Source organism: Myxocyprinus asiaticus, chromosome 35 (genome assembly GCF_019703515.2).
Source record: "Myxocyprinus asiaticus isolate MX2 ecotype Aquarium Trade chromosome 35, UBuf_Myxa_2, whole genome shotgun sequence".
Taxonomy (NCBI): Eukaryota; Metazoa; Chordata; class Actinopteri; order Cypriniformes; family Catostomidae; genus Myxocyprinus; species Myxocyprinus asiaticus.
This window is the reverse complement of record NC_059378.1, coordinates 12,832,823-12,856,967: the sequence shown is the minus strand read 5'-3', so window position 1 is coordinate 12,856,967 and position 24,145 is coordinate 12,832,823. Positions and strand designations below refer to the sequence as shown.

The 24,145-nt window shown below is 38.1% G+C and overlaps 1 protein-coding gene across 1 annotated transcript in view; it reads right to left on the bottom strand.

Annotated features, from left to right (window-relative positions):
• synpra (synaptoporin a) overlaps positions 1-23,482 on the bottom strand; it is a 62,194-nt gene extending 38,712 nt beyond the window's left edge. The window contains exons 1-2 of the mRNA XM_051672412.1: positions 23,399-23,482; positions 23,193-23,258 (exon numbers count right to left, since the gene is read on the bottom strand). Of these exons, the coding sequence (XP_051528372.1) occupies positions 23,193-23,258; positions 23,399-23,416 (84 nt within the window). The 5' untranslated portion in view covers positions 23,417-23,482. The remainder of the gene's footprint in view (positions 1-23,192; positions 23,259-23,398) is intronic.
• Between the last annotated feature and the right edge of the window lie 663 nt (positions 23,483-24,145).

Here is a 24,145-nt window from a genome sequence, read left to right as displayed (position 1 = left end):
AAAATAAATAAAAAAAATAACTAAAAGGTATAAAATGCATAAATTCACATTGAAACATGTTAAGGGAACAATGTACATAAGTAGTAAAGTAATATTTGTTAGACAGGTAACAAACATAAGTATAAGAAGATGTGAATTTGAGCCACAGTTTAATATACAATTAAACATTTTTCTCTATGTAAACATGTCTTCTTCACTAACTGAAGCCAGTGTGGTCTTCATATGCTGTATTCGGTCTTTCAGCCGTTTAAAACAAACTGTATATTAATGTGTATATTAATGATGGTTATGTAGTATTTGATGCAGTAACTTGCTGTAAAAATAAGGTAATAAGCGCCATCTGGTGGTGGCACTAAGATGAGCCTGCAAGTTGTCAATAAAATACACCTTCAATTTATGCAACTGAACACTTGCATACAGATGGTGCAGAAGTGCTTAGTGTGTCAAATAGACAGATGTGGAAAGTAACGGATTACAACTAATCTTGTTACAGCACTTTTGTACATTTATCAAATTTTTCCTTTTTTTTTTTTTTGTAGGTATAAATAAATAATACTTTTACTTGAGTTGATTTTTGAAGTAAAATAAATGCATAATATTTAAGAATGTTTGGGAAGAAGAATGTTATAAGCGCTAAATCTTTTTATAAACTAAAATGCGCTGGTGGCACAGCATCATGAGCACTGTCATAAGTGTCCTCTCTTCTCTAGCTACTCCAAGACTTTCTGCCCTGTCACTATACAAGAACTGTAATACTGTGATTTTCTGCATATTTCATTTTATTCTGGAAAGGAGCCATTCATTCAGGTACGAAGGAACCATCTGAACATTTTAACCACTGATCAAACTTCACTTGTTTTTAAGTTAGGCAAGGTTTTAACTGTCAAACTTTAACATAATGTAGTTTGACATACTGTATATGTGGGAATATCTTATTTATTTGCTACTATATTTCTAAAACAAACTTTTAACTACCTTAAATACAATGCCAATAGTGTCGGAAATTAATGGGGACTCGAGGCAAAAATGCCACAGAAATTGACAAAAATATCCCTGAAATTCTAAATATGAGGGCAAAAAATGCCCACGCAATGAGTTCCCGTGTTTTATTAATAATATCTGATATATTTACAGTTACATACGATTATGATCTTTTTTTCCCGCATCAGTTCGGTATTGTACTCCCGCATTAAATTCCGTAACTCTTCGTCCCTCTTGTTCAAAATAAACTGTCCTAGCGGGTAACACTCTTGCTCATGTTGCTGTGCTGTACTTCCCTGCCCTGTGCTGCTGTTTATCTGTCTGAAAAGCCTCACCCGCTAGAGGCCAAAAGTGCACATGGGATGGATGTTATATAAAGAAGGTATGAGAAATCACAAAACATAATGTAACCAAATGCTACAATTTACTTATAATAATAATAATATCTCAATATGTTAAATAACCATAATGTTAATTAAGACTTTATTATTACAACTGTAATACAATAATACAATCATATCTCTCACTAAACACTGTGTGAAATGTTTACTTTTGCCTTATTTTATTCAGTTGTAGAGTTGATCACAGTTTGCTTAATAATCTCATTCCATATCTGGATAATTGCTGCAGTATCATAGAGGATACATTTCCTCCTCTATGATGTTGCATTATTTTAGTTTTGTACAGTATGTTAACTTAATAGCCAAAATACAGTACTGTGCAAAAGTGTTAAGCACATAAGATGTTTCACAAAAACATTTGTCTTAAGATGGTTAAGATGGTTATTTATATCTTCAGCTTTAGTGTGTCAATATGAAATATACATTTTAGACTCCCAAACATTCCTTTTGCAAATATAAAAGAACAGAAAAGAAGAACAAGGAACCCTGCAACAGACCCCAACAGAGCCCCCCACTGTACATCGAGTCAGTCTGGGATTGCCTGAAGAGATGGAAGAACTGTGGCGAATTCTCCAAGATGCTTGGAACATCCTCTCAGAAAAACTGTGTCCAGGTGTACCTATGATAACTGGTGCTGTTTTGAAGGCAAAGGTGTTCACACCAAATATTGATTTTGCTTGTTTTATGTTTACTGTATGACATTAATTGATATATGAAAACTATTAATGGCATGATTTTTGAAGACATCCACACTATGCAACAGTTTTCACAAGTGCCTAAAACTTTTGCACAATTCTGTACTTTGACATACGGTAATGAGAATAAACCTGAAATAGGAATGTGCTTCAGTCACAACGCACATTATGTAGTTTAGAGATGATTTAGAGGCATTTAGAATATCACAAATGGCTATTTCTATTTAAATAAATGTTGCATTCTTAAAATGTTCTGTTTGTCCAAGAATCCTCTTGCAGCAATGCAGGTCTTTGGCATTTAGAAGCTGCTAGTTTAGGACCTGTGAGGAGTCTGTTTCTCAAACTAGAGACTGTGGTTTACTTGTCATTTTGTTGTGCATCTGGCTGTCCACTTCCCTCTCTATCCTGGTTAGGGATTCTTTTCTAAAAACAGTAATGCACGGAATAGCCTTCATCTCTCTAAAACAGACTTTAGGAGAAAATAGAATTTTAGGAGAAATGTGTTTGTGAAAATGAATTTTTGCCTTTTTGTGTGTGTGCCTTTTTTTTAAACCAAAATTTGACTTGTAAGTGTAAAGCAACTTGTAAGAACTTAATACCTCAACAAATGGGGAAAAAACCCACTGTATTGTGATTTCCGCATGGTAGCGCAACCATTTTCAATTGTTCTAATAATAGGAACATTTCCTGAGTACCAAATTAGCACTTTAGAATGTTTTGTAAGGAATAGGTGACACAGTATATGTTTGCCATCACATGTAAAGAAAAAATGTAATAAATACCACTTAAAACAATTAATTCAAACCATAATAATAATTTGCAATTAATGATTTTGGCAGTATTTTTGATCAATTTAATGCATACTTGGTGAAAGGAAGCATCAATTTCTTTCAAGAACAAAAATGTCTTTGTGTTCTAAAAATGGAAGCATATATACTATATATAATATAATTTTCATAAAGTAACTTGTAACGTAATTACTTGAGTAGTTTTTCGGCAAACTACTTATTTACTCATACTTGAGTCATAATATTTCTCAGTACTTCTACTTGTAAGTTGATTATTTCTTCAGTAGCAGTACTTTTACTAAAGTAAAAAAAATCTGTACTCTTTCCACCACTGCAATCAGAACACTAAAACTCCACTTTTGGCACTATGCATCAGTTCTGAAAAGTAGGTTGATATCACGGCACTTTACCACATTCTCCACAGTTTTAGCAAGAAACTATATATCCTTTCTTATGCTAAAATTAAAACTTTCCTGACCTATGACTTACATATATATATATATATATATATATATATATATAAAACATCTTTTATATATAAATTTAATATTTTTATTTTTATTTTTCCATTATTTATCTTCTTTATCTTATCTATGTACACATGGTTGGTTTAAATGTGTTTTATTATTATTATTATTATTATTATTTATATTATCTTATTAAAAATAAACTGTACGTCACCTGTACTTCATGTCTTTATGACTCAGTGACTGTTTTCATACATAGTTCGATCTGTGTAATGTTTCACATCTTATTGAATATTTATATAGAAACAAATCCACAGTTTTAGCACAATGTGTGGACATTTCAGACAGTCCCTTACCCACCGTAGGCAAAATTAATTTCCAACTTGAATGCAATCTGGAACGATTTCACAGTGACGCCATCTGACCAGCTTAAATACAGGACAAATCACATCCTGTATTGATTCGATACGGGATGGATCATTTAATCTTTAAATCCAGGACCATCCAGTATTTTATGGGACAGGTGACAACCCTAGATCACTTTTCCTGACTTAGTGGGCGGTTCTTGGCCATTTTAAGCTGCGATAACCCCCAGAAATTCACAGCAGTCAAATGTCTGGCTACTCAAGACCTTGTTAATCACTAGAGTTAGCTTTATATAAAATCAATAGAAGTCTAGGCTATGTCCTCATTTACAGTAGATACTGTAGCTAAGTAAACGTGCTTGTGGGGGATAATTTAGCTTGAATTTAGCTAAATCTGACAAAACCTCCATTTGGGGATATCTGGGGATATGATAAAACATTTCATACATGAAATAAATAATGACATTTTTAAAAATCTATAAGTGTAAAAAGTTTTCTTTAAGGGGTAGGGTAAGGGTTAGTCCATAGTATTTATAGCCAGTGTTGGGTAAGTTACTTAAAAATAGTAATCCACTACACATGACATATTATTGATCTAAAAATTTTAATCAAATTAATTTACTAATTACTTAATTGGGAAAGTAATAACATTACTTATTACTTTACTTTTAAGTTACTTTCTAAAACACTTTTCTGCTCTACAAATTCAAAATAGTGTGTATATTTCTCCCTTGTTCATTGTTACACACAAGTCATACACTCAGCACCTCACATTTCTCCTTCACAATGACTCTGACAGGGCGATAATTATTGTATTCTACATAAAAAAAATATGTACCCTATAATGTACTTAAAAGTAAATAAATTAATTGAAAGTCAGTAACTGTAATCTGATTACAAGAATTTAAAATGAAATGCATTACACTTTTTTTACTAAAAAGTAATTTGATTACAGTAACTAATTATGTTGTAATTGGATTACACCCAACACTGTTTATAGCTATATATAAAAACAATCATTCAATAGTACAGTATGTCCTCATTTAGATAGCTAAAGTAAACGTGTGTGTACACAGTGTGAGCCAGTTGAGCTTACAAAAAATAATTTACACCACTGCACTAGACACACACTTTCACGTGTATAACCACATGCATGGCCAAATAAACACAAACACACACACGCACAAATACCCCAAACACACTAGCTTCAAGCATGGTGAGAAGCTTTGGAGACCCACCCCCTCTCCCCTCTTCTATTACAGCTGAGTTCTCCTCTCCATCCCTCCACTCTCAGTCTCTCTGTCTCTCTGTTTTGATCTTTCTCACACACAAACGCTGGTGTGACTATGAACGGGTGAGTGTTACGAGGCCACAGCGTGTTTATCAAGCTTTTCCAGCTGTGTTCTGCAGGGCAAGGATGAAGAGAGCAGAGAGAAGAAGAGGAAGAGAAGATTACACCAAAACAGACAAACAGACCCACTGCCTTCACATTCACACAGCTCTATACTGAGCACAGAGAGAGAGAGAAACAGAAAAATAATGAAACAGTGGAAGGAAGAGGATTTGATTTATGGAGCAGAGGAAAATGAAGGACCTAAGATCATTTTTAAGAACAGCAGCCTAAAGCATGATATAAAAGAGGAAATGATGGAACTAACAAAAAAGCACCACAGTACAACCATGGTTTTTTTGGATATGGTACCATTGTTGTGCAATGGTTTTCTTTGAGGTACCTTTGAGTACCATGTAAATACCAAGGTATTAAATTTTGGTAACCACTTACAGTAATACAATGGTGTACAGGTGCATCTCAATAAATTAGAATGTCGTGGAAAAGTTCATTTATTTCAGTAATTCAACTCAAATTGTGAAACTCGTGTATTAAATAAATTCAGTGCACACAGACTGAAGTAGTTTAAGTCTTTGGTTCTTTTAATTGTGATGATTTTGGCTCACATTTAACAAAAACCCACCAATTCACTATCTCAAAAAATTAGAATACATCATAAGACCAATAAAAAAAAAACATTTTTAGTGAATTGTTGGCCTTCTGGAAAGTATGTTCATTTACTGTATATGTACTCAATACTTGGTAGGGGCTCCTTTTGCTTTAATTACTGCCTCAATTCGGCGTGGCATGGAGGTGATCAGTTTGTGGCACTGCTGAGGTGGTATGGAAGCCCAGGTTTCTTTGACAGTGGCCTTCAGCTCATCTGCATTTTTTGGTCTCTTGTTTCTCATTTTCCTCTTGACAATACCCCATAGATTCTCTATGGGGTTCAGGTCTGGTGAGTTTGCTGGCCAGTCAAGCACACCAACACCATGGTCATTTAACCAACTTTTGGTGCTTTTGGCAGTGTGGGCAGGTGCCAAATCCTGCTGGAAAATGAAATCAGCATCTTTAAAAAGCTGGTCAGCAGAAGGAAGCATGAAGTGCTCCAAAATGTCTTGGTAAACGGGTGCAGTGACTTTGGTTTTCAAAAAACACAATGGACCAACACCAGCAGATGACATTGCACCCCAAGTCATCACAGAATGTGGAAACTTAACACTGGACTTCAAGCAACTTGGGCTATGAGCTTCTACACCCTTCCTCCAGACTCTAGGACCTTGGTTTCCAAATGAAATACAAAACTTGCTCTCATCTGAAAAGAGGACTTTGGACCACCGGGCAACAGTCCAGTTCTTCTTCTCCTTAGCCCAGGTAAGACGCCTCTGACGTTGTCTGTGGTTCAGGAGTGGCTTAACAAGAGGAATATGACAACTGTAGCCAAATTCCTTGACACGTCTGTGTGTGGTGGCTCTTGATGCCTTGACCCCAGCCTCAGTCCATTCCTTGTGAAGTTCACCCAAATTCTTGAATCGATTTTGCTTGACAATCCTCATAAGGCTGCGGTTCTCTCGGTTGGTTGTGCATCTTTTTTTCCACACTTTTTCCTTCCACTCAACTTTCTGTTAACATGCTTGGATACAGCACTCTGTGAACAGCCAGCTTCTTTGGCAATGAATGTTTGTGGCTTACCCTCCTTGTGAAGGGTGTCAATGATTGTCTTCTGGACAACTGTCAGATCAGCAGTCTTCCCCATGATTGTGTAGCCGAGTGAACCAAACTGAGAGACCATTTTGAAGGCTCAGGAAACCTTTGCAGGTGTTTTGAGTTGATTAGCTGATTGGCATGTCACCATATTCTAATTTTTTGAGATAGTGAATTGGTGGGTTTTTGTTAAATGTAAGCCAAAATCATCACAATTAAAAGAACCAAAGACTTAAACTACTTCAGTCTGTGTGCACTGAATTTATTTAATACACGAGTTTCACAATTTGAGTTGAATTACTGAAATAAATGAACTTTTCCACGACATTCTAATTTATTGAGATGCACCTGTATATCGGGGTGTCAAAGACACGGCCAAATCTGAGGAGTCCGATTGTGACGAGGAGGAGGGTGTGGCCAGGCCGTGATGGACCACTGAATCAGCAGATCAGTGGGACAGCGAGATAAGGGGCGGCCGGAGATGCTAGTTCGAGAGCGAGAAGCGCACGCGGCCACGCTGCACATTTGTTTGTGTTGGTTTTAAGTTTATATCATTAAAGTTTATGTTTATTGTTCAGCCGGTTCCTGCCTCCTCCTTGCCCGACCTTTAACTGTTACTGTGGTGCCGAAACCCGGGAAGGAGGAGAGCTGCGCTGTCGCGGAGTTCTCGCCACTGCTATCTCGACAGAGCATCCCTACTCCTTCCCGGGATTCGGCACCACTGTAACAGTTAAAGGTTAGGCAAGGAGGAGGCAGGAACCGGCTGAACAGTAAACAAACTTTAATTGTAAACTTAAAACAACATAAAACATAAGGACACAGACACTCATGCAACGCGGCCGCATGCATCTCTCTCTCGAACCAGCGTCTCCGGCTGCCCCTTATCTTTCTCTCCCGCTGATCAGCTGATTCAGTGGTCCATCAAGGCCCGGCCACACCCTCCTCCTCGTCACAGTCGGATTCCTCAGATTTGGCCATGTCTTTGACACCCCGATATACACCATTGTATTACTGTAAGTGGTTACCAAAGTTTAGTACCTTGGTATTTACATGGTACTCAAAGGTACCTCAAAGAAAACCATTGCACAACAATGGTACCATATCCAAAAAACCATGGTTGTACCGTGGTACTTTTTTGTTAGTTCCATCTTTTAGTTCATCATTTGTTAGTTCCGGCCACGCCCTCCCCCTCATCACACTGATCTATCCCACAGTATGAAAAAAAAAATGTAAAATTCACAAAAAATTTTAATTTATTATATTTGTATGATAAATTGATTATCTATTTTTAGCTACAGCAGAAAACTTTTTAATTCGTTTTTTTTTTTTTTTTTGTATGTTAAACATCGCACCTTAAAGTGGTAGAACCTTTCTTTGACCGTAAATACACAAGGCTTTCGGCACTTATGTATAGAGCACAAAAGTGCCCGCCCAATTTTCAGCCGTCTTGGTTCCGAAAGTATTTTCCCCATTTTTTTTTTCATAGGTATTTCATGAAATCATTCATAAAAGTGTTCTAAGACATGAACACAACCAACCAGCTCTGAAATTAATCACAAAATTAAAATCTTTTTGTAGATTGTGTAGTTAACATCTTTAAAGGTATTCACCCAAATCTAAAAAATTCTCTCATCATTTACGCACCCTCATGCCATCCCAGATGTGTATACATTTAATTCTTCTGCTCAACACAAAAAGATTTTTTAGAAGAATATCTCAGCTCTGTAGGTCCATACAGTACAAGTGAATGGTGGATAGAACTTTGAAGGTCCAAAAAGCATATAAAGGCAGCATCAAATTTATCCATATGACTCCAGTGGTTAAATCAATATCTTGAGAAGCGATATGATAGGAGTGGGTGAGAAACAGATAAGTCCTTTTTTTACTATAAATCTCCACTTTCACTTACAAATTCTTCTTCTTTTGTTTTTGGCAATTTGCGTTCTTTGTGCATATCGCCCCCTACTGGGAAGGGAGGGGAATTTATAGTAAAAAAAGACTTAAATATTGATCTGTTTCTCACCCACACCTATAATGTTACTGAAACCAGACTGTTGTGCTCTGTGTATCTGACCCAGAGCAATCTTTGAGTCACTCACAGCAATAATGACAAATTGGACAGGTGCAAAAAAAAAAGATGATCACACTTTTTAAAAATGGCCCCACTTTATATTACAGTAGGTGCCTCTAACTACTAGGTTAAGTAGAACACAAACGGAGATGTAAACCAGATCACCATTCACTTTCATTGTATGGAAAAAAGGCTAACATTCTGCCTAACATCTCCTTTTATGTTACACTTGTTTGGAACAACATGAGGGTGAGTAAATGATAATAACAATTTTTGACTTATGGATAAACTATCCCTTTAATCCCTTAAACTCTGGTGCATTTTTGGGCTGCCGCCCGCAATTTTTCACACTTAAATTTAAAAGTTCACCATTCACACATACTTTGGACAAATTGCAAAAAATGTGTCTCATTTTTCAGAGAACCGGCCAAATAATAATAATAAAAAAAAGATTCCAATTATTCATAAACAATGTTACATTTTACCTCTACTACATTCCATCACAATATACAGGTCTGAAATGTAGGTGGCGCTCTAATGTATTTTAGCCCTCACAGATGTGCTCGTCCATAAACATTCAGTCTAATTTTCAGTTCAAGCACCACCCTTGTTGTTTAATTCAACATCTCGGCCTCTGATTGGACTAGAAGCTCATCAGGTTGTCATTAGAAAGATTTCAACGTAAATGTTTTGTGGCCTTATTTTGTTTTTTTAAGTAACACACACTACCGGTCAAAGGTTTTGAAACACTTGACCGAAATGTTTCTCACGATCTTAAAAATCTTTTGATCTGAACGCGTATGCTTAAATGTTTGAAATTAGTTTTGTAGACAAAAATATATTTGTGCCACCATATAAATTTATTTCATTATAAAACTAAAATGTAATAATAATAATAATAATAAAAAAAAGTTTTTGAAATTGATGACTTGGACCAAATAATAAAGAAAAGCAGCCAATAAGTGCCCAAAATAGATGGGAACTCCTTTAATACTGTTTAAAAAGCATCCCAGGGTGATACCTCAAGAAGTTGGTTGAGAAAATGTCAAGAGAACAGTTCTGCAAATTCTAGGCAAATGGTGACTACTTTGAAGATGCTAAAATATAACATAGTTTTGATTTATTTTGGATTTTGTTTAGTCACAACATAATTCCCATAGTTCCATTTATGTTATTCCATAGTTTTGATGGCTTTACTATTATTCTAAAATGTGAGAAAAAAAAAATTATAATAAAGAATGAGTGTTTCAAGACTTTTGACCGGTAGTGTAAATGGAGAATTGATGGTTATCTCTGAAAAGGTGAGATTCTAATGATACCTCATATGCCTGACTTATGTATACAAAGACTTTAAAGTTTTAAGCATGAACTTTTTTCGCAATATAGCACCCCCCTTCCATACAGTTTAAGGGGAAGTTAAGTTCAGTTATAGAGAACGTTACACGTATATATCCTGAGTAAGGATGTTTCTGTATGGCCCCAAGTGTATATTACAGTACCACAGTATTGCCATCTGATAATGTCACTGTACCATGGTAAAGCCACAGTTCTTGTTTGTAAGGTGGGAAACAACTGAAAAAGCTAGTGTAATATTTGCTTGTGGGTGTTCTCGGGGCTTTAATCCTAAGAAGACTGTTGGAATATTGAAATAAAACCCTCGGACACTGACGAGTTCTTCGCTTAACCCTTCACCGTTCTTTTCTATTCTCTTTTTCTTTTTTTCTCTCTCCTCTCCTCTCCTTCACCATACACCCCGTCATAATAAAAGTCCTCACAACACCATCCAATACAACACAGAATAGATACTGCTGAATTAACATCAAATATTCAAATCCAACATCAGCATTTATCTTTCAACATAATCTGCTTAACTCTTACACTACTTCCCCCTTATGAAAAGAAATGTCCTCGTTTCCTGAAATAAACAGAACAGAAACAACACATCTATAACAAAATATGCTTTCCAGACATTTGCAATTTCAAACTAAAACACTCTCAGGTACAGAGAGAAAACAAGATTCAGAATTTCAAACAATATGAAACTTTTACAAAATACAAACATCACTTTGAATGTGTCAGTTTTGTTTTCTTTTAACTTGTTTGGCATTACTCCACTCTGTACTCAACCATACATTACACAATCTCATACTAAGGAATTTACTTGTATATGAACATGAAGATGTGGAGACAGATGTTAATAAGCCATTATACATCCCTATAACGTAATGGAGGATGCACAGAACGTCCTGACCTTGTTCTTATGCCATTTGGGATTTGGCTCTAGAACCCTCAGAAGGTTCAACCTGAAGAGGAGGTAACGTACCATCCCTCTCTTGAATCAGTCGAGCTGGCCTTACAGGCTGGGGTACAAAGGAGTCATAAAAAACATAAGGTCTGGAGCCTGAAAGTGCTGTAAGTGGAGGGCGTCCACTCTAAAGGGACGTCAGAACTGGACGTGGTTCAGGTGACCAAGCAGAGCGGTAAGGTTTCAGCCGATTATAGTGAATCACTTTAGGATTTGACTTAAAAATCAAGCAGATCTTTCACTTCATATGTCACTCCAATATCACCTGTCCGTGAGTCCAGTCTGCTCAAGACTTTGTATGGACCAGTCCATTTTGGAGAAAGTTTGTGTCTTGACAGAGCTGGAAGATCAGCCCATACAAGATCATTAGGTCGATAAGCCGTATGCTGGATATGACGGTCGTAGTAATGCTTTTGCTGTGCTCCAGCTTTCTGGATATTGTCTGCAATGGAGGTAAAAGCAGAGCGTAGTCATCCAAGCATAGAATGTGCATATTCATTTGGGGTTCTGGGTGTAGCCCTGGAAGTTGCTGGGGATACACCAAGAAGAAAATCAGCAGGTAGGCGAGCTTCTCTACCATGTGCTAAGAAGAAAGGTGTATGTTTGGTTGAGGAATGAACACTCGTATTGTAGGCAAATTCAACCTGTTTTAAGTGGTCATCCCATTCCCCACCTTTGGTATACAGATATTTTGCAAGCTGATCTTTTATGGATCTATTGGTACATTCTACCATACCGTCCGACATGGCATGATATGGGGATGTTCGTGTTTTGCGAATCCCAAGCAGGGAACACAGTTCTTTCACCAAGTCAGAATCAAACTGTCGACCTTGGTCAGTGTGCAAACTCTGGGGCACACCATGTTGGCTCACATAGTCTTCAAACAAGCATTTGGCAACAGTTGTTGCACGTTGATCAGGAACTGCATAGAGGTTTAGGTACTTGGTAAAATAATCCATTACTACAAGAACATACCGATTTCCTTTCTGTGTAATTGGCAACTCAGTTAGATCAGCAGCAACTTTCTCAAAAGGCATGCTTGTGACTAAGTTTTGCTTTGGGGCCTGCTGATGAGGTGTTTGTGGCCTCCTTGATTCACAAGCCTGACATTGGGCACACCACTGTGTAATGTCCCTTGACATGTGGGGCCAGTAGCACCTCACTAGAGCACGTTGCAATGTCTTTTGTGCACTGAAATGTCCAGAGAGTGAATGACCATGTAAAGTCTCAAACACGTTATGCTGTAGTGCAGGTAGAACTACAACCTGCAGAATCTGTTCACCTGGTGCAGGTCTGATTCTACGGCAAAGAACAGAATCCACAAAGGTAAACCTTGGAAACTCTTTCCAGAAATGCCTAAGTCCGTTAGAGGTGCCTTTGAGCATTGCATATGGGGTCTCTTCTTAGTTAACACCCATTCAGAGACAATGCTCAAAACAGGGTCAGCTTTCTGAGCCTGTAGTATATCTTCACTATCCATACTCAGGCATGTAACGCTGGAAAAGGTAGAGACAGCAGAATTTGATGGCTCAAACCCAGAACCTGCACCAGAAGAAACAGGCTGTGCAGAAGTAGGATGCGATTCGATTACCTCAGTCTGCGTCGAAGCAGTAACGAAATGAACAGGCTTGATCTCAAAGTCATTTGAAACGTTACCCTCCCTGTCAGGCTGACGAGACATGGCATCAGCGTTGGCATGTTTGTGACCATGTCGGTACTCAATGGTCCAGTTATAGAGGTCAATCTCCAGAGCCACCTTGCTCTGCGACCCGTTGGATCACAATACAAAACCATTTGTCTCAGACTAAGCAAGGGCTTATGATCAGTGATGATTCGAAAGGAATGACCCATGAGATACTGACGGAAGTGACGAATGGATCAAACAATAGCCCACAACTCCCTGTCTTATGTTGACCATCGTTTCGCAGTAGGTGTCAGAATGTGACTGCCATTTGCGATGACACTTTCTTTGTGGACATCATTCATCTGGGACAGAACACATCTGACAGCTGTGTTGGAAGCATCAGTGAAGAGTAAGAACTCCTTCGAAAAGTCCGGGTAAGAAAGAATTGGAGTGTTAGTAAGTGCATGTTGCAGAGAATTGAAAGCTTCCTGGTCTACATCAGTCCAAACAAACAGCTTCCCTTTTTGAGTTAGAGCATGCAGTGGCTGTGACATTTGAGCAAAGCAGCAAATGAAACGCCTGTAATATGAACACAGGCCTAAGAAGGCTCAAACTTCTATAGGATTTTCAGGAGTAGGCCATTCCTTAACCTTCTGAATATTTCTCTCATCAGGATGAACACCAGCAGAATATACAGTGTGACCCAGAAATGTCACTTGATGTTGGGCAAAAGAACATTTAGCTGGTTTTAGCTTCAAATTTGCTGCACTCAAACATTGAAAAACCTCCCTCAAGTGCTGAATGTGCTGAGTAAAACTCTTGCTGTAGACGGTGATATTGTCTAAATACACAAAACATGTTTTCCAGGACAGACCATGCAAGACTAGCTGCATCAAATGTTGAAAAGTGGGCGGAGCACTGACAAGACCCATTGGCATCACTGTAAACTGATATAAAGAACGACCAGTGGTGAAGGCTGTTTTTGGTTTGTCTGCCTCATGGAGATGCACTTGCCAATATCCTGATGAAAGATCCATGGAACTGAATATAGAGAAACCTCTGAGTGCTTCCAAGGTGTCATCTGTCCTGGGTAAAGGATGGGTGTCCTTAATGGTGACAGAATCAAGGCCCCTATAATCTACGCAAAAGCGCCAAGTGCCATCTTTTTTCCACACCATAACGACAGGCGCAGCCCAAGGGTTATGACTAACTTCCATAATACCTTTTGCCAACATGTCATCCACATGTGACTGAATCACATCTTGCATTTGAGTAGAAGTACTGTAGGCTCATTTTTGAATTAGAATTGCATTGATTTTGTGCGTGAATATATTTGTTCTACCAAAATCTGTAGGACTCTTACTAAACACATCACAATACTCATGCAACAGTGACTGTAGTTCATTCACCTGAGGGTCAGATAGATTCCCATTTTGAATCTCAAATAGAAGAGGTGGCACCTGTGTAGAAGGGGTGGACACATTACATACAGTATCTGAGTACTGAATGACATCATCCTGGTTTATTGGAGTGAACTCCCCCAGTTGCATACCTGGTTGCAGTACAAAAGGGCTGTTTGTTGGATGCATGACCCGCACTACAGTCTGACCGTTTTCAGCTACAGTAAGGGTGCGTGCAACTGCAATGCCATCCAGCTTAGATGGATATGGCTCAAATAACCCACTGTAACGTCTGTTAAACCTGAATTAACAGCAGACGGGATGAGTTTGGCTGTACAGTGTATCTCACATTGGGGGGGGGGGGGGGGGGTGGGGGGGGGGTACAATGTACAGGGGCAAGTTGAGATGTGCTTAGCAACGGTAAAGTCTGATCATAAAGGCAGCACAGTCCTTTATCTACATTCAAGACTACCTGGTGCTGCTTGAGAAAATCCCAACTAAGTATGATACCCTGATTCACATTTTTGATGACGTGCATGTCATGCTGTAATGTTAGTGTACCTAGTCTCAGGGTAACAGTCACAGTTCCCAGAGTGTCTAAATTCTGACCAGTTACAGAGTTTGACAGAATGAATTTACTCTTCAATGGTCTTTTAGACAATGAAGGAATTGCCATACGGGTGATTTCATTAATGAATGAAATGCTAGAACCAGTGTCTACCATGATGTGCATGTCAGTACCTTCAACAAAGCCACTGATGTGTGCTGTACAAGTGTCCTTCATATCTGTAACAGAACAGTCTTCATTCTCTGGAAGGCTGGTGTCTGTGGTTGTCATCCGTATTTTGTCATCTGGGGCTGGTGGTGAAACAGCTGATGTGTGTGCCACCGCATCAGCTAGTGGAAGTTTCCCTGAGGATGGCTGTGATGATCTTGGTAGATGCCACGTGAACCACTCTGAATATCCAGGCTGTGCTGCTGAGGTCTGTAATTATGGTCTTCGCACTCCTCAAAGGTTACACGCTTGTGATGAGGGCTTGGACTTCGTCATTGAAATGATGAGCTGTTGTATGACATGGTGTCATTCCGTGGTCCCCGCCTGCCATCCTCGTAGTAGTCAGTGCAGACATCAGTGGAGTATTTTGGATAGCAATTCTTGAACCTCTCCATGTGGTGAGGCATAAAATCCACTCTTTTATGCTGGTATGTGTCGTCCCTTCATCTGTAAAGATCACTGCAATGGCTGGGGGATCTTCTGTAGCTGTCAGGTGAAGGAGAACGAGCTTCTGAAAGTCTGGTCAGTGAATGTCCATACGGTGCACTCCATGCCGTAGCATATCTAGTTGGACTGCACCGATGTGGTGATGAAGTTTGGCGAGATCGGCAGCGTTGATCATACAACTGCAGTTTCAATGCTGATACATCCTTACTTAGGTCTTTAACTGTGTTAGTAAGATCAACAACAGCTTGCTTAATAAAAAGAGTGTCAGTGTCAGAAATAGCATTGACTGTCTGTGCTTCTGAATTGTCTCTCACAGCAGATGAAACTGGCTATACCAATCTGGCTGCCTGGCGTGCCCATTCAGCTTGAACAGCAACTTGGAAGGCATCTTTGAAAGTTTTCACTCCCCTCTCATGGCACTTAATCTGGAGTTCTTGATCTAAACCAGCCAGAAATCTTGACAGTTTCATGTATTCAGAAGCATATTGTTCAAAATCTGGAAAAGCTTCTTTGACCAGTCTACATATGTCTGCAGCATACACTTCACTTGGTTCATTAGGTGATTTGTGGCATGAATTTGGAAACGTTTGAAAAGAAGCAATCACATCCTTTTGACCAAAAGCATCTTGCAACTGTTTTTTCGCAGCAACAAAAGTGTGCTGAATTTTAGATGGAAAATTGTCCCAAAAAATGAATAATTCAGGTGGCAATCTAGTGGGCAACTCTGCAACTAACACTGCATCCAAATCAACACCGCTATCTTTACAGCGAGCCTCTTGAATTACCTCATAACGACAAGCCCACAGCTGAAAGGACTCACTGCCATCGTTGCTAAATGGCAGCGGTAAAGGAATGTCCTTTGTGTGTGGCGTGGCCACAAGGCATGAGCACTATTCTCCCACGGCGCTTGTACTTCCTCGTCCGACATCACTGAAGTTCATTCACGGCACAGCGATGCTCAAAACGTCCCGCTGATATCACAGTAATGTATACACAGCACTCGCACAAGGCTTCGGTGAAAAAGTTTATAAAAAAAAGAAACTCGAATATCCGACGAAAAACACAGCTGCCACCAGTGTAATATTTGCTTATGGGTGTTCTCGGGGCTTTATTCCTAAGAAGACTGTAGGAATATTGAAATAAAACCCTCAGACACTGTCGAGTTCTTCTCTTAACACTTCATGTTCTTTTCTTCTCTCTTTTTCTTTTTTCTTTTTTCTTCTCTCCTCTCCTTCACCATACACCCGTCATAATAAAAGTCCTCACAACAACATCCACTACAACACAGAATAGATACTGCTGAATTAACATAAAATATTCAAATCCAACATCAGCATTCATCTTTCAACATAATCTGGTCAACTCTTACACTAGTATAGACTGCCTAATAGCTGTAAATTGACTAGAGCAACATTATCAAATTTTGTTTGCTCTTTAAAATGATCTTATTGGGTTTGTTCAATGAGGAAATCAATTAGAATGCACCTGCATCCCATTAAGGCACCCACTCAACCGCTATCCCTGCTCCCACAGCAATGGGCCAACAACACCCACCCAAGACTGGTACTGAGAGCCCTTAAGAGTGATGCATCTATTTACCTCTGTGCTTTCAGCCTGTATAGAACACTTCAGCAACTCTCCCTGTCACTGTAGCACTTCCTGAATGTTTCAGGAAGGTGATTAAATGCTGTTGAATGCAAATCCACATATACATTCAAACACACAAGTGTGTTATGCAATTTGTGCCCCCAACCTTTCCATCCCCCATCCACTGCATTCATGCCACGCTTCATTCCAATGACTCCCAGTATGTGAGGAGTGTAAAAATATCTCATGTTCTGCACTTGTCTCAGCCACTCTTCACAATTATTTCTTCTTGAGATGTCAGGTTGGGCTAACAACAGTGATTTTGTGTTAACCAGATAACCTGATGGATAAGCACACTATGTTTGGTGGTTTTAAATAAGTCTGTTTGGATTTAAAACTTGTTTTCTTTCCATGAACATGAATGTGTGGAAAATGGTTAAGTGGCTCTCCGAACATTTTCAGACCCCTATGTTGTTGAAATGGAACAAAATGTAACATTGCATGGCCCTGTTGTTAACTTCTCCCAGTTGTTCTTGCAAACTCTAACATTATCTATGTTAAAATCTCACTGCCACTGAGATTTTCTTATTGGTCGGTCCCAAAACTCATTATCTTGCTGTATAAAGCACTCAGGCCTATAACAGCCAGTGTGTATCTGGGCACTCTTTGTATGCTTCCCTGATCATAAGAAGGTATAAAATCTCATTTTATTTTAAAACAATGTCCCCTTTTTCTCAGTTGCTATCTCCCTATGGAGTTGCCATGGCTACATGGTCATATGACATTATGAAGCCCCTTCCCCTGCCCTGAGGTGACTGTCACAGCGGTTAGTCAGACTCGGCCACCCGACCGGGATGCAATCCGACTGTATATTTGAGCGTGCATTTGTGTGTATGTTTGTATGGATGTAGGTTGGAGTTCATGTTGATGTTGGTGCTGCTGGCTTTTGCCAATTGTATCCTAAACTTGTCCCTCCTTTTCTTTAAAAAAAACTCTTCCAAAAAGTTACAGTGAGACACTTACAATGGAAGTGAATGGGGACAATTTTGAAAGGTTTAAGCAGAAATGTGAAGCTTATCATTTTATAAAAGCACTTACATTAAAAATAAAAAAATAAAAATTGTCATTTTACAGTCGTTTTAGGATTTTTGCTGTTACATTGTCATAGCTATGAACTTGTAAAATATGGAAAAAAGAAAGAAAAATGTTCACAGAAAAGGTTAGTAAGAAATTTGATCACACTTAAACAATTGTAAGTGCCTCACTGTAACCCAGATTTGTGCTTTTTTGTTATTTAAAGAAAAGTCTATATTAATTTTTGTGCTATCAGAATTATGCCTTAAATGCTGTCGTTTGAGCTTAAAGGGATGGTTCACCCAAAAATGAAAATTCTCTCATTATTTACTCACCCTCATGCCATCCCAGATGTGTATGACTTACTTTCTTCTGCAGAACACAAATATTTTTAGAAAAATATCTCAGCTCTGTAGAGCCATACAATGCAAGTGAATGGTGGCCAAAACTTTGAAGGTCCAAAAAGCATATAAAAGACAGCATGAAAGTAATCCATATTACTCCAGTGGTTTAATCCATGTCTTCTGAAGCAATATGATAGGTATGGGTGAGAAACAGATAAATATTTAAGACCCTTTTTATAATAAATGTCCACTTTCACTTTCACAATCTTCTTTTTTTGTTTTAGGTAATTTACATTCTGCGTGCATGTCACCACCCACTGTGCAGAGAGGAGAATTTATGGTAACAAAAAAGGGCTTAAATATGGATTTGTTTCTCACCCACACATTCCATATCGCTTCAGAAGACATGGATTTAACATCTGGAGTCTTATGGATTACTTTTACTCTGCCTTTATGTGCTTTTTAGAGCTTCAAAGTTCTGGCCACCATTCACTTGCATTGTATGGAGCTGAAATATTCTTCTTAAAATGCTTGTTTGTGTTCAGCAGAAGAAAGTCATATACTGTATCTGGGATGGCATGAGGGTGAGTAAATGATGTGAGAATTTTCATTTTTTGGTGAACTATCTTTTTAACTTGTATTGAACCCTAAATATTCCTTTAACCTAGCACTTTATTCCTTCTATTTTAGTGGGCATTAGGTAAAAACACAGTGCTGTAATGTGCTGTGATTCAGTGTAGCACTCCAGTCTTTCCTCTGTTTTGTCTTATCCATGTAACAAAATGATGGGTCATGAAACCATTGGTTCCTGTGAGTGCAGACTGGAGATCAGAAAATACAGTGAGACAGCCAACCTTTCACAGATGAATTTCTGCACTTTGTGCACAGGCAGCCAAAGCGCATGTGCCCACAGTCAGTCAGCCTTTTCTCAGTGAATTGACAGACATCTGATCGCCATGTAGTCAACCAACCATTCCTCTGTGAATTTGTAAACCTTTACCCTGGGACTTCACCTCACTGAGTCACACCTGCACATTCTCAGTGGTCTACCAAGTATAATTTCAGCTCTGGAATTCAACTTAGAATTGTATAAGGTCTTAATTAATATCTACCATCAGTCAACAACCCACTTTTTGGACAGGTAAAACACTAGATTTTCAAAAGGTTTTCTAAATGTAGTTTAATAAGCTCACTGAGACAGATCTAACAGATCTTGAATCAAAGGTATCTTGCTCAAGGTTTGCCAAACAAACTTTATGTGTAATGTGTATTATTTGAATGGGTAACAAGGAGATATACTGAAAAAGGAGCTGCTATCCATGCATCAGATAAATACATAATTTTGATTCATGTCACTGGTCTTTCAGAGTCATATCACTTCTACAGCCCAATAATTGGTTAATTATCACAAATAATGGTTCTTGAGAGAAGAGAGAGTGTGAGAGAGAGAGAGAGAGAGCAAGAGGAGGGCTGTGCAGGAATCACTGAGGGGAAAAAACAAACAAAGAGAAGTCATTGGCAGAGAGGGAACTAGAGGGGCAGAGACAAGCCAAAGACCTGCAAAGAGAGAGAAATAGAGATAGAGAAAGGAGAGAGAAAAGCCACAGTGTGACCAAAAGTAATTAAGACTGCATGTTTCCCCAGTGATAAGCTACTCGTTTTTGCAGAGGACACTTCAAATGGAGAGCAGGGAGATTAATTTCCTCAGGAGAAGATGCATCGCTTTCCTCCAATCCCCCAGCATTCATTTGCAATAATTAGCCAAAATACCATTGCCACTTATGCCTGCCTCACATTTGCATAGCTTAGGGCTGTTTATGGTTGGTGTTTTTATTTTTCACTACTTCGTCCATGCTGATAAAAAAACGGAGTGTCTATTTGCACCTCGGAAGCATCTGCCACACAGCGGAGATATTTGCACCCCAACAGTCTGATGGAACCACAGAAATATACAACAAACTAATCAATAGATGTTGCTGCAGTGATGTGGGGTGTAAAGACCGTGTGTGAATGTGTACTGTTGTCCTAGTGATTGCAGTTCGAATCTGCGCTTTGTCTCGTTCTTTTTCTATCCGATTTCCTGTTTCCACTTAATATTTCCTTTAATACTACTTATAATAATAGTTAAAAATGAATATATATGTTGATTTCATCACAATGATTTGGTCATGGTGAATATCGAGGAGTGCAGAGAAGGGTTTAATCTGGAGGCGGGGTCTGTCGATCACATTCGTTTCTGTGTAAAACCATGGTTACTGTAGTAAAACCAAGGTTATTTTTTCTAAGGTAAAGTTATGGTTAGGTTAAGGGGTAGAGCTTAATGTAGTGTTTCTTTGGGACAATAAACACACTGCAGTGATGCCCGTACTGTATGAGAGTATTTAAATATTGGTGCAATTAGTATCTACCATTATTTGCACCAGGGTTGGGGTGCAAATAATATCTGCCACTATTTGCACTGGGGTGTAAATAGCATTTACTATTGTTTGCACCAGGGTCCAAATAGCATCTGCCTATAGTAAAAAGGGGTCTGGAAGAGCACTTGACCTTTTGACCTTGTGCAGTTGCTTTGTCAAAAATATTAAGAGATAGATGGCTTTTGTGAAGCTAGAGCAATTGTTCCCATTGAACATAAACTATGACAATGATTAAACAGTAAAAAAAACAAAAAAACAAAAAACAAAACTATGACAATATGTAACATGCAGTGGAGAAGCTTAGAACTACTGTTTTTTTGAAGTAATTCATAAAAAATCTGCAACCTGCAACTTAAGTTACAAAAAGACATTACTAATTTTAACATACTTCTATTCTATTCTATTCTATTCTATTCTCAGTTTCATCAGTGAGCCAGGCCGTACAAAGTCAAAATGCAGAAACATTGCCATTGTGGAGTCAAGCAGGTTTTAATGAGCTGTCCTAGCAAAGGGCAAAACTTGTTGTACTTGACACAGTAACATTTTACTAGTTTTTTTACACAAAGACAAAAATATACCCGAGTAATAGCTAAGTATATGTCTCTGACATGTTAAATGTAAACAGGTCTTGCTTATTTGCCACGTTTTTGCTTATAACTTCAAGAAAAATACACAGAACATAAAATATAAAACACCATTACTTAGAGGAGGTGATTATCTTTAAAACGAGCCCAAACACAATGTAATTGGATGCATAGATCTTTAGATAAAGCACACAAAGCACAATGTGCACACAGCACATAATTTGCTATCTGGCAAAAATACGTTAGCTTTCCTGGATCAGATGACTTTATCGCAAATGATGTTGCCCAGTGTCATGGAGTGCTAAACCAACTGTATTAGGATTCAAATTACTGCAACCAGAGGTGGAAGTAATCCAAATATGGGCAGAGAGGATCGGTCACTGTATACAATCACATATGGTTACCATTAGATGACAGACTCAGTGATGGCTCAAATGACACAGAATGGAACTGAATGAGATCTCGTTACTCATACCTGCATGCTTTGGAGAGAGAGCATACTTTTAGTCGTCGTTGTATTTGCATGTGTAATTAGTTCTTATGTACAATTATTATGTTTTATTTGTTTGGAGCAGTTTTTGGAAACTAGGATAAATTATTTTTGTAATGCTATAACTTTTTATATCTTTGTCATATCAACAAAAAAAAATTGATATTCACATACAGTTTTTCGAAACTACCTTACCCTGAGATATTTCGTGTCAAATCAGAAAAATACGATTTTTTTTTTTTTTTTTTTTGTGGGGGGGGGGGGGGGGGTTCAGCAGACTTGTCATACTTGGCCCAGTAACTTTTTATCAGTTCAGCTACAGGGAACTGAATTGATGTTTGGTTGGGTATAAACTTCATATACCCTTTACCATTTTTTTTTTTTGTCTTTTTTTTTGTCATTGCAAAGGATTAAATGATCCTAATAGAACAACTAGGATAATAAGCATGTTCCTTTTGATCTTTATTTTTGGTTTTAACTTATATTTACAGGCTACATCAAGTATAAACCAAGTGACAGATATTTTGCTTATATACTGGACCAATAGCAGGCTAAATTATATACTACATCAACAAAATTAATAAATATCTACCCAAATTTAATATGTTTACTCAAACATCAGTTTATATATATATATGTGTGTGTGTGTGTGTGTGTAATATATATATATATAAGTAGAACAGTCCTAAACCAAAGCTCTCTCTTTGACATGTTTACAAAAAAGGAAAGCAAAAAAGGTAATATTTAATGATCTTACTACAATGGTAAGTCATGTATCTATAACTAATAATACATTTCCAGTTCTCTCAATGAACTACTTAGCTCAGACGTCAGTTTTTGCGGTCATCTCATAATTTACTCCATATACACATTGACCAATTGTTTATGTTTGGCACTTAAAAGTCAGTAAAAGCAAAACTCCCGAAACGTGGTGACTGCTGGTGCATTATATAAACCCGAAGCCTTCAGTCCCTGTTCGTGGGATATGCGCGCGTTGAATTATCATGACAACAACGAAAGATCCAATATGACACTTACTTATGTGGAGTAATTTAAACGTTTAATATAAATCACAAGGTTGTACAAAGCGCATTCAGCGTAGATATACAAGATTGCCATTCAACATGCCCCATGTAAACCTGATTCTTTGTGTGCGCGCGGATTAAGTGTCCAATTATAATGGCTGTATTGCATATATTTAGTCAAAACTGGCTACAGCACATGAGACACATGATAAATGATATACACACCTGGACGAAGTTTAGTGAGCCAATCGAAAAAAAGTGAAGGAAAGATAGTTAGAGACAGGTGAGAGGACAAACGCGTGCTTTACGCACACTTACCCATTCCAGAACACGGATAAATCCCAAAGGTAATTTAAACACTTGGAATGTCCCCAAAGATACAACCTGTAATAACAGACGAATATGTTCAAGCGCGCCATTTAATGTAGTTTGACTGTTTTGATTAGGTACATTTCTGTACAATTTGAAGATTTATCTGCATTTCTGTTAGATATGATGCACAAACAATGGGAACTATTTCCTACTTGGTTAGCGGTTTCCATTTTCTTGTTTGAGAGAAATTCGCTGGTGAGTCGGATAGGTCAAGACCAAAACAACGCTAAATGTGTGATGTGCCAGCGTTTCAGGCGCAAAGCAAGTGAATCGACTTTAATCGCTCCTACATACGGAAAAAGCCGAGTGTCTTCGGCATTAATCGCTACTCCATCCGGAAGTAGCCGGGTATCATCGGCATTAATCGCTTCGTGATATTTACAGAGCCGAGTGTCTTCGGCAATAATCGGTCGTCAAAACGGAAAGAGCCGAGTATATTTGGCATTTGGAGACGCTCTTGGGCCCCTTGGAGACAGACAGGGATTGGATTTAATCAAATGAACCGTGGCCATAATGTTTTTTTTTAATTTTTTTATTTTATTGGATGATATTTTTAACTAATTATAATTTATTTGCACTATAAAATATAGTTTTTTGACAATAGAATGGTTTGGTATGCTGACTGGGCATCAGTTATTAACTGAATGTTTCTCTTCATTTCCAGTATACTTATAATTAAGTGGGAAGAAGTCAGCTATTACTCTCAGAATCAGCACATAAGCTGTTTTTGTGTTAACAAAATGAATACATTAATAACATGTGCATCATGTTTACTACGTTTGTGTTTTTTTCTGTTTACCATGCAGATTTCATGTGTCCAGTGACATTTTCCTAGGGCTCACTCAAGTGTGTGGAAACATAGTACAGAATCTAACTCATCTGTATTGCATAACCATGAT